Here is a 17,260-nt window from a genome sequence, read left to right as displayed (position 1 = left end):
ATGCTGTCCAACTGTACTTGACACCACTCCAGAGGGACCCCTCTAAGAACACACTGACCTCGCCAGCCCGCATAAGCATCCCCCAGCAGTCAGCCATGCTCCTCAAATAAACACCCAAATGTGAATCATTGCTCAAAGGCCTCAACTAGTTTGGCTCCTACTCTCCTGCCCCCTCACTCCTTCCTCCGCTCGGCCCCCTCCCGTCTGATGGATGCCCAGGAACCTCACTGCTCTTCCCTGTAGACTGAGCCTGGCCACCACCTCTGCAGGGCACAACCCTACCTCACTGATGGTCCAGCCCCCGACCTTTTAGTATGTGCTCACCAGTTTCCCAGCAACTCAGTAAATGCGTTCAACTATTTTTTAAAGTATTTATGGACTGATCGGTTTTATTACAGTGAGACCTACCTAATAGCTCTACTCAAAAATAATTTTTATAAAATAAAAACAGCACACATCCACTTACAGTAAGGCCAAATTTAAAAGCTACTTGTGCCCTGGCTAGCGTGGCTCTGCGGACTGCGCCCTGGCCTGCAAACTGAAAGGTAACCAGTTCGATTCCCAGTCAGAGCATGTGCCTGGATTGCAGGCCAGGTCCCCAGTTGGGGGCGTGAAGGCAACTGACTGACTGATGCCTTTCTCGCACATTGATGTTTCTCTCCTTCTTTCTCCCTCCCTTATCCTCTCTCTAAAATAAATAAATAAAGTCTTTTTTAAAAAGCTGTTTGTATTAATTATCTGAACATTAAAATAGTATTATCAGACTGTTCCTCCTGTACATTCACATAGATTAATAGTTTCATCAGTTCATCGGCCATATTTGTTTCTAACACTATGTCGTAAGCAGTGTTCTAAAGACGACTTATCTTTTGTAAAGTTTTATTTTTAATTACCCACAGTCCTCTTCATAAGTTGCATTTTACCACTAATCAACTTCAAACTCCATTCCGTCAACCATGATAGATTTTTAAACTGCTGGGTGAGTTACCTCTGAGCCCCCTCGAGGTCTCCTTCACCTGTGCCCCTCCCTTCCTTACGTTGTCTCCTGGAAAAATGCCTGTTAGATCTCTAAGCAAAATGTGACTCACTACTGGTACAATAAAAATATATCTGAAAACTAAACAAAAAACCTCCACCACCTTGTATTATTTCGAACACCAAGGGTGGTGGTGGCATAAGGAGCACTGCGCGCACACCTCGTTCAACCGCCACGCCCAGCGGCTCCGGCCAGCTGTCCCCGCCGACAATGCTTGCAAGCTCCCACCCCATACAGAGCCAAGCTGACGGTGGGCTAAGAAAAGGTAGAGACTGGCCACTGTCATCAGCAGTAAAGGACAAATCCCTAATGGGGGTCTGAGCAGCAAGTCCCACAGGAGAGAGCATGCCCACCACGTGGGCAATTCTGGGCCCGTCTTGAGAGATGGTGTGTCACGTGAGTTCATTTGTAAACGGAGAGAGAAGTCAAAAGCTAGGAACATTCTCTAAATTATCTAATGATATGTAAAAAAGTACAGGAAAAGGAACAGGTTTCAAATAGGTAAATATTTCATTGATACAAAATGAAGTATTTGTGTTGCCACAACTATTAAGAACATGATTAATGGCAATAATAATCATTTATAAAAAGGAACATTATTTTAAACACGATCACTGAAAACAACATATTTCCTTAGCAATTCTCTTATCTATAATCCTTACCTGTACAAGGGAGAAATAAAAACTGCGGCCATTCAAAAATTCTGATCCCTGCTACTAGACACTTTTTCAACAAAAGGATAGAAAGTTTATTTAAATGACCTTATTTTTTCTTCTTTTTAAAATACATACTTTAGGAAAAAAATTTACAAAAAGAAAAACTCATCCTACCACTAAAAGACAATAATTTTTATCATTCTTGGGTTACATTTCCAGTTAAATTATAACAAACTTACAGATTATAACCTGTTTTTCTCATTGAATCAGCACAAATACCATCCCTCATCATTAAATATTCCCCAGATCATTTAAACGTCTATGTCGTACTCTAGCATACGAATCAGTACAACCCAACTCAGGCTCTGTTGTTGAACACCTAGGCTGCTGTCCGCTTCCCCACCGCAAACACAGTGCTGCGGAGAGGACCAGCGGGGCCTCCCACTCCTGTACCACCAGCGGGGCGCCGGCTCGCACAGCATCTCATTGGAGGGCCACATTCTCTTTCATCCACATCAAACTGCCCTAAACTGAAACTACCGACCAACACCACCATGATTAAGTGGCTAAAATGCAGAACATTTCTGACAGCCTGGGTTGCTCACGGACACCATCTCGAGTGTAGTCACGCGTTCTCTGGGCCCCTCCCACATCACTGGGGATGATGACTCCTGAAAGCACTTACTGTTGGGGTGGAACATCTCACAGGTGAATCTCATCTTTGGGGGACTCAGCGGGTAATCGAGCGGAAAACTCAGGATGGCAGGAAACACTCCAAACTCAAAGCAAGTGTCTTCTGGGCCCCTGGAAGATGCAAGACACACAGGACTTAAAGGCAGAGCGTCCCAACGTCTTTCACACTCAAAAATGAGTTTGGGGAATTTTTAGTGCATTGTTGCACAGGAAAAGATTATCTAAATACTAATGATGAACAGCTCCTTATTTCTGAATGGAAAATAATGTTTCGCTGTCCTGTTCCAATCTGGTTTAAATCTTAGGTACAAGCACACAGACATAGTTACAGGATGGTTTTACATAAACAGAGGTAACGGGAGCAGCAGAACCTCCACCCTCATAGGATCAGAGGAAAAACTAAGGCCAGCACTGCAGGATACAAGGACTTTGCCTTTCTGTGCATGTGGTGCGATTACATTTTAGGAGAAGGATATAAACTATGGCGCACGTCACAGCAAGATTCTATTGTTGCAAATAAATAAGGAGTTGAGAGTTGTTTTCCAAAAGCTATTTTTTTATTTTTAAATGCACCTCAGAAAAAATTTCTGTAATCTTCCGGAAACAGGTAAAGAGCACACGCGTGGTCCCTGCCGGGTTCCCTGCAGAAGCCCAGACGTGCACACACGCAGCAGTGCTGCAAGCGTGCCCCGACCTGCAGACCTAAGCTCAGGGCCACACCCTGCACCCACACGGTCACCTAAGCACTCACTGTCGCCAGGCACGTGTATGCCTCGGCTGCCTGGGTTTACCAACTCATGTGGAAAGTGGCAGAAATGGACTAAACCACTTCTCAAAGTCCTACCACATTTCAAAATTCTACAAGCACAAATAAGTGCCCTCTTGCTCCATGTACAGTAACACTGGCCAGCAGGAGAAGGGGAGTGAGAGCCACCAGCTCACACCCTAACAGAGATAAGCTCCCCCACCCCACACAAAGGACGTCTATAAAATCTGCATTAAGGTAGCGAACCCATCTCAAACCATCCTTCCTGTGTAAACTCTGACAGAAAACAGAACTGCCAAACGACAGCTACAGACTTACAAGAGCAGCAACCATGTTGGCTGTGACCCATCAATTCAGTAACAAAAGAAATCCCACAAAATTCCTGTGAACTGAGGGGAAGTCCCCACAGGACTGCCTGCCTCTGTCCACGCCACGGCCTGAACATACTAACTCTGCACACAGAGAGGGCCGCCACAGGGCCCACGGCCTCGGCTGCCCAGGCCTGCCGCTTCTCAAAATGCTGGGTTGGCCAAAAAGGTGGTTTGGTTTTTTTCCCGCATGACGGTTTAGTTGTCTTTAACTTCATTCAAAACAATTTTGTTAGATAGTATTGTGACAACTGTCAAATCAGCATGCATTTAAAAAAAAAACACACCAAAACTGGTGAATTTTTGTGTAGCCATATAAACATCAAAGATGGAAGAAAATATGCAACATTGTCGGCATATTATGGTTTATTGTTTCAAGAAAGATAAAAATGCAACTGAAACGCAAAAAAACGATTTGTGCAGTGGATAGAGAAGGTGCTGCGAGTGATCGAACATGTCAAAAGTACTTTGTGAAGTTTCACTCTAGAGATTTCTCACCAGACGATGCTCCACAGTCAGGAAGACCAGTTGAAGTCGACAGCGATCACACCGAGACATTAACTGAGAACAACTGCCGTCATACCACGTGGGAGACGGCTGACATACTCGGAATATCAAAATCAATAAAGTTACCAGTGAAAATGAAAAATATGTCTTTTATTTTAAGGGAAAAAAACTAAACGGACTTTTTGGTCAACGCAATAAATAAATACAAGACATGGCACAGGAACAAAATTAAAATATATTAATTCTAAAACAATCTACATACATTTTTAGAGTTGTTTTTTTAAAGTACAAGTTTATTCTGTCTTAATAAAATTATTTTGATTCAGTGAAATTTTAAAAATTTATATGAATTTGCAAATAGTAGAAACAGTATTTATTTCCACAATTAAAGGAAAAAGACAAAAATTTCAAAAAGAAACTAAACAGAGCTCTATTTTCATTTGGTGTTGACACTCGGGCTCTCGATGACACCGCCACGGCAGAGCCAGGACGAGTCACTAGCCTGGGAGGCGGGGCTGCAGTAAAATGGTCAAAATGGGAACAGGGCAGGAAGTGTTCAGTGGAGGTAACTATTTTCAATTTAAGAGACAAATCTTGGTTCTGAAAACTGTGTCTTTGCTACTTTGGGAGAAGCCACAGTGAATAACTACTTTGTTTCAGAGGGTGTCACAGCACAACAGTACCCAGAGCCTTGGCTTAAAACCAGGACAGGAAAGCCACATGAAGAGGCGAGCATGGGGGGCGGGGTTCTAGGAAGAGGGGTGGCCCAGCTGCACTGCAGGGAAGGGTGTCCAGCCTGGGACAGGGCTGCAGGCCACCACCGGCACTCCAGCCCTGCTGTGCTCTTCCCGAACAATGAATGCCCCGGAAGCCCTTCCCTCTGCACACAGGGTCAGCATGGCCCACACATGTGTGAGATTTCCAATCAACCCACACTTCCTTTCCAGCAGGAGAACTCAAAGCAGATGGTAAGCGCCTTTCCATCCTTACTCCACCTGTCCTTCTGATGAAAGGTGTAAGGAGTGCTGCTTTCACTTAAGCAAGGCTGGGATAAAGTGACTGGCCCGGGCTCTAAATCAGTTCAGTCCGGGAGTTAGGAGAACACAGTTCGAACTGCTAACCCAGAGGCTGGGCAAACAGAGATGCTATCTCTAAAAGCAACAGTGTTACTATGTCAGGAATGTGTGCCAGTGCTTCAATCCTTCTGGCACCTCTGATTCAGTAGAGAAAAGTCTGTCTGGGTAATGTTTTTGGAATGAGCCAAATGGTACTTGCTCAATACTTTGATAACAGTTCTTTGTTTCTCATAACAGTGCTTTCTTTAAAAAAAAAAACCTGGGTCGTCTGCAGCCTCATAAACATGATCAAACATTTCCTAAAGTGCTCCCACATCTTAAATATCAAAGCCATTTTCAATCGCTCTGGTTGGCTACGGGTTTAAAACCAGGCTTCCTGTCTCTTCCAGAGGCCCGGGTGCCGGGGAGCAGCCTGCAACCGGGCCCATGTGGGCAGTAGCATGCCAGCTGACAGTGGAAACACCAGCGAGTACATTCCTGAACCGAGAGAGGGAGACATAATTAGTGTTATTTTTGGACAAGTTTTGGTGCCGTCCTCCAAGTGATAAAGAAGCGAGAGCCTCACTTCTCATTCACTGGAGGCCTCATCTCAAAATCTTCAGGGAAAAAAAATTTACAAGAAAAAGGTAACAAAACATTTATCTGAGACACATACATAATCTTCAAAGCCAGAAAATTATTTTCCTTCTTTTTAAAAAAGATTTTACTTATTTATCTTTAAAGGGGAAGGGGAGAAGGAGAGAAACATCAATGTGTGGATGCCTCTCATGAGTCCCCCGCTGGGAAATGGCCTGCAACCCAGGCATGTGCCCTGACTGGGAATCGAACCACGATCATGTGGTTCGCAAGGCCTGCACTCAATCCACTGAGCTACACCAGCCAGGGCCTATTTTCCATCTTATTGATTAAAATAATGGGCTGAATTATGCAGAGCTCTGAGACCAGTATTTATCTATTTGTTGAGATTGGTATTAAAACAAAATATCTGTGCTCCATTCTGCAAAGGAAATTGTTCCAAATCCCTCCCTCTGAGGACTGGCTCAGGTGAGTCGGATACTAAGGAGCAAAAACTGAAGGCAATACCAAAGTCTAACTCTAAACACTGTTCACAGTGCCTGCTCCGTGCAGGGGACAGCTGCCTGCTGCCACCACAAAGAGCCCCGGTACCCCAATTCCACGCCATCCATGACAACTGATCTCCGATAGAGCTCAGCACACCTGGTGTGAGCCACCTGCACTCAGGCGTGTCCCAGCACCTCGGCCCACACGACTCTCCAGCTGCAGCAGGTCGTGAAGAAACTGTCTTTGCTATTCCCTTTTCAGGTTTGACACAGCTCACGTACAAAATGCCTCGTACATAGGACAAAGGTTTAAATAACAGATTGTAAACCCATTCATTAGTACTTAAACTTGAACTGGATCACTGAGGGACAGTTCTGCTCTATAACCACCTGGGGCACAGAGAAGAAAGGCACACCACTTCATAAACACTCTCTGCTTCCAGAAGGGTCCCCAACAGAGCCTGGCAGGTGTGAGGATGCCAATGTCACAGCACAGTTAATGCATTTATTCCCCAAGGACCAGCAGATCAAATCCACAGTGAGGCCCCACTTCATAGCCAACAGGGCTGCTGGAACCAGACACCAAGTCGGGGGAAAAGTAGAGAAATAAAAACCCTCATGTGCTGCTGGTGGGAACGTAAAATGGTGAGTGAGCTACTGTGGAAGTTTAACCATTTCTTAAAACACTGAACACAGAGCCATTCTGCCCTCCAGCAACTACACTCTTGTGTGTCTGGCCAAGAGAAATGGAAATGCAGGTCCACAGACACTTCAGAGCAGCACTGCAGCCCAAACTCGGTGACACCCAAGTGTCCGTCAGCTGGCGAGTGGACACACCAGGTGTGGCCCATCACACAGCGGGACACAACTTGGCAACACAAAGGGAAGAACTACTAATACCCTGCAACACAGAGGAAGAACTCAATCCATGCACGACACCGAGTACCAGAAGTCAGACGCAAAGGGCAAGATGTTTTATGCCTCCGACCACGGTGGAAATCCAGAACGGGCAGACCCACCTGTCGAGTCTGCAAGGAGAGCAGAGCTGCCTGCGGTTGAGGTGGGGGTGGGGACTGACTACAGGTGGGCGTGAGGACCTTCTCGGAAATGCTCTGAAACTGGATTATGGGGATGACCACGAGACACATATGTTTACGAATGTCACTGACTTGTACACTTAGTACGGGGCAATTAATGTCATGTAAATTACATATCAACAAAGCTGTAGAAAGCCTGGCTTTGGGGGACAGGGCCGCATGCCATAACAGGGCACCTCAACCTTGGCATGGTGGCGTCTTGGGCCAGACACCCCCATACCGAGTGCAGGAGCCACTGTGTGCACTGCAGGGGGCTCAGCAGTGTCCCGTCAGACGCCAGCAGTGGACTCCCTACTCCCCAGCTGTGATAACCCACAGTGTCTCCATACACTGCCACCTGTCCCACAGGGGAAAAACCAACCCCGGTGGACAACACCGATATAGGCCTGCTCTTCCCTAATTTGCTTCTTCTGTCTACAACCTCCGGGGACACCGCTCTAGGCCAGTGTGTCATTCTGCCTGAACCTCTGCGGAGCCACGTGGCATCCACTATATGGGTGGCCGTGAGTCACACCAAACCTCGATGTGCCCGCATCACTGTGGTGGTGCTGCAGGGAACGTACTCACATGAGACCTGCACAGCGCCTCTGAGGAAGAAATTCCTGGGATTGGGACTTCTGGGTCAGAGCATGAGATACACACTGTGAGCGCCTATTTTGGCATCTCAGTTTATTTCAGTGGGCACAATACCCATGAGAGACGCTCTGTGACAGTGCTCTGGACACAAGAAAGCCTGAGTAAGGGTGGCTGCTGTGACCATGATGTTCACACCTAGTGTGAGCCAAGCATAGCCCTAGAGAAACGACAGCCTGGGAATCCTTACACCCACCCTAATGCAGCTTGGCCCCGAATGTGCCACGGTAACATGGGGGCAAGTCAGCTGAGGTCCCTGACAATTCAGGAAGGGGAAGACCGTGTCATTTTACCAGTCAACAGATCCCCCTGGTCTGGACAGGGAGCAGCAGCTAGGCCATAGACCAGGCAAGGAGGTCACATTGCCAGCTGCTTCGAGGATGCTGGGGCCAGACAGAAACAAGGCAGCAAAATTCCAAGGGACTTCATGCTTTTTCCAGCCAATGAGGATAAACAGCCGTCCTGCTCCACAGAGCTCTGTCCTGCCAAAGGGCCCTGAAAGAGCATGTCTGCGCCCCACAGTAAAGGACTCAGACAGCTCCCACACCACGGCTGGGGCCAGCGAGGTCACGAAGCCAGAGACTCTGAAACATCAAACTGCAAGTCTATGAGTATGCTGGATTGCTATGTTTTGACCCAGATAAGTGAAGGTCAGAGAGGCAGTGACTGGCTCAAGACCATAAAGCCATGGCAGCCATACAGCCTTTCCAGCCCACCTCCCTGGGGCTGCCAGGAAGCCCCCACCCTTCCTACTGAGTGGCAGGCTCCAACACCAACATCAGCTCAGCAGAGAGTCCTGAGAGTGCTTTAGAGAAAAGGCTGTGGCGCTCCTGTTATTTAATTCTTCCCTGTTCATAGTGTGCTGCGCTCCCACCCCAGTTCCTCACTCTTGTTCTTTCAGGGTAGAGACGTGGGGTCACTCTTGGCAGGCCTGTATCAGCAGACAGGGCCCCTGTAACAGGCGCTCAGCATTTGTGTCTGGGACGTGTGAAATGGTGTTTTCTTCCTGGCACAGCTAAATGGAGGCCCTAAAGGTAAGCTGTAGACTCTAGAAAATGAGACAAGCGTGGCTTTTATAAATACTAGAAACTCTGGGAATGGTCAAATAAAAAGAAAGAAAAGAGAACCTGTCACTAAATGGGGAAACTCAGCCAGCTGTCTGCCAAGACAAGAGGGCGAGCCGAACCAGTGAGAGGACAGTTAATTCCTTAATAGATGTTTTCAGCACACTGGTGACGGCCTCTTGTTTGTGAAAGGGTCTGGAACGGGACCAAAACCCACAAACTCACCAGATCCCGCAGCCGGGGAATTCCACACTAAAGCAAAAGCCTTATTCAAACACAAAAGTGCTCTACCTAAAATATAGCTCTAATAACTTTTTAAGACAGGTTCTCAAAATATTGATTTAATTTTATACTGTTTGCCTAAAATTAGTAATAGTTACCCTAACAGATTTTTAACAATAAATACTATTAAAAAAACAAAGTGAAAAACATGTGTCCCTTTACGGGCTTTTAAATAGTCTCTTGGCTGTGCGTAGCCATTATCTTGCAGAGACAAAAAGCCTATCAGGTGCCCAGGGACCTCCACACTCAGAAAGGCCTTCCAAAAATCTGTCCCTGTGACCCAGCCTGCCACTGGGTGACACTGTATGCGTCCGTGTGAGGACCAAGGAGTTCGTGTGGCACAGTAAGTGAGAAAAGCGGGGTACACAGCAAGTTCCTATAGCGCGATCTCCTGTTTCTTCAAAAATACAGCCCCTGCTGGTGCAGCTCAGTGGACTGTGCCGGGCTGCGAACCAAAGGGTCACTGGTTCAATTCTTAGTCAGGGCTCATGCCTGGGTTGCAAGCCAGGCCCCTAGTGGGGGTCACACATAAGAGGCAATCACACAGTGATTTTTCTCTCCCTCTCTTTCTCCTTTCCTTCCCCCCCTAAAAATAAGTAAATAAAATCTTTCTAAAAATTTAAAAAGCTACGCTAACCGTAGCACACAGTGCTGCAGTCCACTGCATGCAGGACACCTCTGACAGGAAGCCCTCAAGCCACTTCTCATTGCGGTGGGTGAAAGACTCAACCCCGCATGGATGCAGACACAGGCTGGCAGAGGCCCTCACGCCAGAAACACCGAAAGCCAGGAAACTGTGGGTATCACGGACCCGAGCCATGACGGTATCACAAGTGATCAGGAAAATGTTAGCATGCTATACTCTCTCTGGAGCATGTTTACTGACTTTTAAAATGTTTTGCTTTTCAAACAACTCACCTTCACATCAACTTCCACACATTAATCTCACCTTACAGGCAACAGCTGGCAGCAACTTGTTTCTCAGACTAACAGGTGAGGACTAGGAACTAACGGTGTACCAGCACTGGGCAAATCCAGCAAGTCTGATGCCAGTGAGAACACATCCTGAAACCAGAGTTCGCACTTGTGGCAGTAACTTCACCCCTCTGCCAGTCCCTCCCCACTGGGGCACTGCATCCAATGGGACCTCACCTCCCCAATGCGAAAACTGAGGGACTGATCATCACTGCAGGGGACACACCATGCAATCCAGTCACAGTCTTTCTAGAATGGGGTAGGAGGAACAGCACTGGTCGGCCTACACCAGACACACAGAGGAAGGAGAGGCAGTGGGTAGGGGGTGGAGGGGTTCCAGTCCTGGTGCACAGGCAGGGTGGTGACCCCGCATGAAGGAGCCTTTCCCACCTCAAAGATGCAGCTCTCAGAACTTCCTGAAGCTGAGGCCACGCCTGCTGTAGGAGGCTAACTCAGCACAGCCCACAACATCCAACATTTGTTATTTCAAAACTCTACAAACACACAACGCTCACTAACCTTTTACTGGTGCTAAGGAAGCACTTTCACGTCTTCCGGATGGACGTGTGTGTTATCTGTGGCCCTGAGAGCAGTGGACCAGGGAAGAGCTGAACTTAAGACACGCCTTTTTTCTAATCGACACCTCTGGGCACAGCCGCACTGCCAAATGCGATGCACAGATCGAATTTCCAGCAGAGTCTTAAGACTAACAACATGTACGATTAACTTACATGATCAATGCCTCCCATTCAAAAAAATTCTCTTCATTCATGGGGCCTGCAGGAAAAGAAAAATATCCACATTGTCACTCTGAAGGCAACTTTAGCTATTAGAAGTAAATTAGAAAAAGAGTAATTTTAGTACCTCACCTGCCACAATTCCTTCCGGAGGATTCAGTGTTAATTCTATAAAATTAAAAGTAAAACCATTATGAAACAGAATTGAATATTATATTGAAATTTTAAGAAAACAACTATAAAAAGTATACAAATTATAAATTACATAGTATACATATCAGCAGATCAAAATTCTTTGTAGGAAGTGGATTCCTGCTCCAGTTACATTTCTGATAAAGACTATGTGGACAGTTCTTTATACCAGCAAAAAAGCAGGATTTTAGAGCTAGAAATCCCTTCATTTTACAAATGAAGAAACAAACAAAAAGATTTAACCATCTTTCCAATGTACTCCTGCTGGTTATTTTTTTTCCAGATATTTTTAAAAATATTTTATTTATTTCTTTTCGGAGAGAGGTAAGGGTGGGGACAAAGAGAGAGAGAGAAACATCAGTGTGTGAGAGAAACTTCAATCAGCTGCCTCTTGAATCAGCTCCCCAACTGGGGACTGGCCCGCAACCCAGGCGTGTGCCTGACCGGGAACTGAACCAGTGCCTTTGGTTTTGTAGGACGACACTCAGCTGACTGAGCCATGCCAGTCAGGGCTGCTGCTGGTTATTCTGATTAAAGCCCGTAACTCAAACACAGTATATTATTTCCCAACTGAAAGGGATCGCCTGTCACTCTGAGACAAATTAGACACGTGACCAGAGCTGAGGCTTCAAAAGCCTGACTCTGAATCAAGTGCATGGAGCACCGGGCGGCCCAGCTGCCAGCGCGGTCATCACTGCAATCTCCGAGCCCCACGAAGGTGAGACTCCACAGAATCCCCGGCCCGAGCACTGACGGCAGGAACAGTTCGAAACCAGCCTGCAGCAGCGGCACTGCTCAGCAACGGAAGATTAGCACTTGATGAAAAACTCGAGACCCAGCTCCGCCACACAGAAACTGCCACGAAGAAAGGTCATTTGAACTTACAAGGCACATTTAAGACAGCAAAAAGGTGAGCCCCAGGGGAAGATGATATTTGCAACAGATAATAACCAACAAAGGGCAAACACCTGAACTTCTAAAGAACACCTTACAAATCAAAAAAAATATAGAAATAATCCAAAAGAAGAGTCAAGCATAAGAACTGAACAGGCACCTCTCTCTCTCTCTCTCTCTCTCTCTCTCACACACACACACACAGGTCAGTAAACCTGAGAAGGCACCCACCCCATTAACTAAAGGGAAATGCAAACTAAAACCTTGTGAGGCAGTGCCGCCCCACCAGAATAACCCAGTCACCCATGTTTAGAAAACTGACGCTAAGAAGCGTCCACTGGACGGAGCCACGGAAACACACTGCTGGGAGGAGTGCAGATTGCTATTCTGGAAACGAGAGTGCTGTCACCTACTATGAACCAGCAACTCCTCACAGGAGTACAAATACATATGTGAGCACACATGTACCAAGAGACATGTCTAATAACCTTTTTATTCACTTGCTGACATCATCACTCAGAAAAGCTTCAGATTCTAAGCAGCAAACAACATGCTTTTGTGCAGAGCAACTTACAATAACCCCCTATGAATCCACCTCTGAAAAAATATGGGAAAATAATAGGTAAAATGTCACTGGAATAATTACAGAGTTTGATATTTAACAGATGATGGACCAAGATGAGAACCAAGGATACTAGTTCAAGCAAGTGAGCATTCAATAGCCCTAAATCTTATAAGCAAAAAACAATTTACATATTTTACCACTGCCCTGGAAATAGTGCTCTAACTGGTTCAGAAGACTGTGTGTGTCTCTATTTTGCTATATAATTTTATGTATTGAAAAGTACATAGTTAACAATTCTAATCACAACAGCACTCAATTCCAGATGATATTTCTTCTCTTTACATTTGCATCTCGGTCACAGCTGAAGCTTTGAGGAGCTACACAAAGCCAGGTATAGCTCCTTGGCCAACAGGACTAGAACTGGCCAACCACATATCAAATATCAACCAACATATTATCAATTACCAGTATACTCTTTCTCCACCAAGCACTACTCTAGCCAGTGGAGATGTAGTGGTGGAAGATACAGACAAGGTCCCCCGCCTTAAACGAGTTTTCGTTCTAGTGAAGACAGACAGGTAATGAACAAGAAAACACAAATAAAACGAGTTTCAGATATGAGTGTAGTGAAGAATGTGACAGAGTAAGTGTCACTACACCAAAGTGGCCAAGACAGGCCTTGCTGGGGAAATGATATTGGAGGGGAGTTCGCTCTCTTTTCTTTTTTTTTAAACTGAGATGCATAAGATGTAACAGGGTCGTTAGTTTTGGAGGTACAACAGAGTGAGTCAATACTTATATATATTAGAAAGGGATAAATGAAGTAACTCTAGTAAACACCCATCCACACTCACAGTTACAATTTTTTAATATCTACTCTCTCAGCAACTTTCAAAGCTGCAGTACTGTATTAACAACTAAGGTCATTACATGTAATTCAGTACATTACACCAAGAACTTATTTTATAATGGCAAATTTGTACCTTTTGACTCCGCTTCACCCATTCCACCCCCCCGCCCCCCACCTATAGCAACCAGCGATCTGTTCTCTGTATCTAGTTCACTTTTGGGTTTCCTTAAGATTCCACATATAAATAAGATCATACAGCATCTGTCTTTCTCTGATTTATTTCACTGAGCAGAATGTTCTTCAAGCTCCACTCATGTTGGAGCAAAGAGTAAGATTTCCTCCTTTTTGTGGCTCAGTATTATTCCATTGGATACATACTGTATATTTACAGCAGCATTGTTCATAATGGCCAAAAAATCAACCCAAATATCTTATAGAAGAGCCTTGGCTGGTGTGGCTCAGTTGGTTGGAGTGGCGTCCCATAACCAAATGGTTGCTGGTTCAATTCCTGGCCAGGGCACATACCCAAATTATGGGTTCAAGCCCTGGTCCTGGCAAGTATAGGAGGCAACCAAACTGATGCTTCTCTCTCACATCGATGTTTCTCTCGCTCCCTCCCTCTCTAAGCATCAGGGGGGAGGGGGAAGAAACAAAACTGACACACACCTACACATATTACTTTGTGCACAAGTACGCAAGAAGGGGAAGAGGAAGAGACAGCAGATGTTAGGGGAGGCCAGTGAAGTAACACCAACGAGTGTTGGTCCCAAATGCCAAGTGCATTAAGTACTTCAAGGAGGGAAAAACCAAGCGCAAATGAGGTCAATTACCAACAGGGCTGAGACCCTTGGATTTGGCAAGACAGACTCCACAGGCCACTCTCTGTATCTCTTCACTGTAGCAGAATGGGAGAAGTAACCCCAGGACCCAACTCTTGAGGCTTTATACCCCTACCCATCCAAAATCTCACCTGATTTCTCTAAGTCAAATCGCCTTTTTGTAAGAACAAAAAGTAAACAACAGATTAAGGCAGATGGTTATAACTTGCTAAGAGGAACAGGAGCACTGGGGAGCCAGAAAGGCCGGTGGGGGATGATGTGAATAAGAATGGGAGTAGGGTACCCTAAAAGCAACACAGAGAAATAATTACACCAATCATTTTAATGGAATCATACCCCAAAAGGATCTGGCTTTCTTCTTCATTTGTGGAGTTTCCCCTTGGAACTTCCCTCTGTGCCTCCCTCCCTTTAGAGAGAGGCACAGGACTGCCTGAACTTGGTCCTCCGTCTAGCAGCCTTCCCACCAGCATTCTTATGCAACAGCGGCATCTGCTGGTCGCTGCAGAACTGGAGGGAGGGAAATTCGCCAGTGGAGGGAAAGCTCTGGACTACACACACAACCATAGTTTCATGTTTACAGATTAAAAAAACTTCAAAAAGGGAATCAAGATCTTAACAACGTCAGAGAAATTGAAAACACCATGCCACTGATTCCTTGACAATGTTGAGTTGTTAAAAGCATTTTTAAAAAGTACCTTAAAAAATAGCTGCCACAAAAAGTGAAACACAAATTTACCCTCTGGCCCAGCAATCTCATGTCTCAGAATCTATCCCACAGAAACACTGGTAAAAACAAGGAAAGATACACGCATAAGGCTATTCATTTCAGGACCATTTGTAATAGCAAAAACTGGAAACAACCCAAATACTATGCATAAAGGACCCATCAAAACATGTCCCATCTACCAAGAGAACACCTGCAGCTGTAAAAGGGAATGATGAACTCCTCTGTGCAGTGGCACAGGACATCAAATGAAAAAGCCAAGTGGAGGAAAGTGTGTAACGTGGATTCAGTCTAACAACTGAAGTTATTGGAGGAACTCTAATGCAATCTGACTGGTGTCCTTAAAAGAAGATCAGGCCTCAGGCAGTTACATTATACAAATAATTCTTACAACTTCATAAAACAAACTGAAACATGAGCAAAAAACTCAAGACACATCTTCAAAAAGATATTATGGATGGCGTACAGACACATAAAATGATACTCAGTGTCACTAGTAACTATGAAAATGTAAATTAAAACCACAATAAAAGGGTGATGACTTAGAAAAATCTTCAGCTCACTACCCTGAACAGACACACATTTAACACATATAAACAATTTCCTCTTTAAAAAAAAAAACCCTTAAAGGCTAGCTGAGTGGTAACTACACACGGGCAAACAGAGAAAAACTGCCCTGCTCCAGAACACCAGCATCTCCCGGAAGGGAGCCCCACATGTCTGGTGCCCCAATTTTTGCAGCTGCCACACAGAGGATGCCTCCTGACTCTGGAAGCCAAGGGACCTTGTGTTCCTGGTCACACGGGACTATAATAATCAGAGTCACCCAGAAAAGAGTTCATACCCTAATCTGGCACCCCAATTTTTGCAAATGCTGCCAGGTGATACCTCTGTATCACCTAGCTCTGGTGGCCAGTGGGGCTTACACTTATGGGTCCCTTGGAGTGTAACAACAGAGAAAGAGTTCTCGAACCGCTACCGCCCCTGAGCACAGCAAGAGGAACAGACCCAAGAGGTTGGTCTTCCTGCAAAGAACTACTGGCAAGTCATCACAGCTACAGCCCCTGGGGCAGGCTTCTAACTGAGTTGCACTCCTTCCTGGAGACCGCAGAAGGCAGGCGCTAACATCGCACTCACTCCCCGCTGAGCTCCAGCATGCCAGTGTCTCTCGGAGGGGAGCTTTATGCATGCTTGGTGCTCTGGTTCTTGTGGCTGCAAAGGGCTGCCACTTGGTCACTTTGCTGTGGTGGCAGGAGCTGCATTCTTGGGTTCCACAAGACTGGCAATCAAAGAGATGATCCTGGGCAGGCTACCCTATTCCTTTATGATTCGTATAACCCCCAAGGTGCCCCGGGGCACTGCCGAGACCATGGACAGAGGCACACCCCCCAGCCATGAAGGAGGCTTCTTTGCTCATCCTGGAGCTTTAGCCTGAGGGGGCAGCCTTCAGGTCTGGCACACATTTAGTGGCCTCCATACTGTACTTTGCCATGTATAATGTGCACTTTTTGCCCACATTTTTAAGGAAAAAGTAAGGATGTGCATTATACATGGGTAGTACTAATTCCAATTAGACATGGGAATTAGTACTAAAACATGGGTGCGCATTATACATGGCAAAATACGGTAGCTGCTCTCAAGGAACCTAGGCTGTAGATGCCATCTTGGCATCTCCCTCTGCCTTGCTCCAGCTCCAGTTACACTCGCCTGGAGCCTTGGTGCATGATACATGTCGGAGCCACAATCTCTGTGACTTCCAGCCAAGGGACACGTCCGGAATGCCTGGCTCTGGTGGCCGGGGAGGCTAACACTTGCAGTTCCACAGAACTTTAAACATCTGCATATTTCTAAAAGCTGCTGCCTGAGGGTCTGGCTTACAATCAACCCGGATCCAGGAGGTGAGACCTTCCCCTTTGGGACACTGATAGGTCTTGGCACGCCCTCAACTGTGGCTTGTACAAGCACAGAAATTTGAGAGACAACCAAGAGCTGAGGCAGGGCTGAATGACAACATTCACCTTTCACGTGAGGCCACGCCCCTTCAAGACGGGAGAGGTGATTGTTTCATCTACTGTATCAAAACTAACACAGTCAAGCCAAATGAAAAACAGAGAAATATGCTGCAAATGAAAAAACAAGATAAACTTCAGGAAAAAAACCTTAATTAAACAGAGGTAAGTAATCTACCTGATAATGAGTTCAAAGTAATGGTCATAAAGATGCTCGCCAAACTGGGGAGGAAAAT

General features: G+C 45.9%; 1 protein-coding gene across 1 annotated transcript in view; it reads right to left on the bottom strand.

Annotated features, from left to right (window-relative positions):
• Positions 1-17,260, bottom strand: part of UBE2G2 (ubiquitin conjugating enzyme E2 G2) — a 29,613-nt gene that overhangs the window by 5,638 nt on the left and 6,715 nt on the right. Inside the window, exons 2-4 of the mRNA XM_037065230.1 lie at positions 11,084-11,119; positions 10,946-10,991; positions 2,378-2,496 (exon numbers count right to left, since the gene is read on the bottom strand). Coding sequence (XP_036921125.1) covers positions 2,378-2,496; positions 10,946-10,991; positions 11,084-11,119 — 201 coding nt within the window. The remainder of the gene's footprint in view (positions 1-2,377; positions 2,497-10,945; positions 10,992-11,083; positions 11,120-17,260) is intronic.

This window comes from Sturnira hondurensis, unplaced genomic scaffold (assembly GCF_014824575.4).
Source record: "Sturnira hondurensis isolate 20B ecotype Veracruz unplaced genomic scaffold, ASM1482457v3 Scaffold0015596, whole genome shotgun sequence".
Taxonomy (NCBI): domain Eukaryota; kingdom Metazoa; phylum Chordata; class Mammalia; order Chiroptera; family Phyllostomidae; genus Sturnira; species Sturnira hondurensis.
This window is presented reverse-complemented; position numbering and strand designations above follow the sequence as displayed.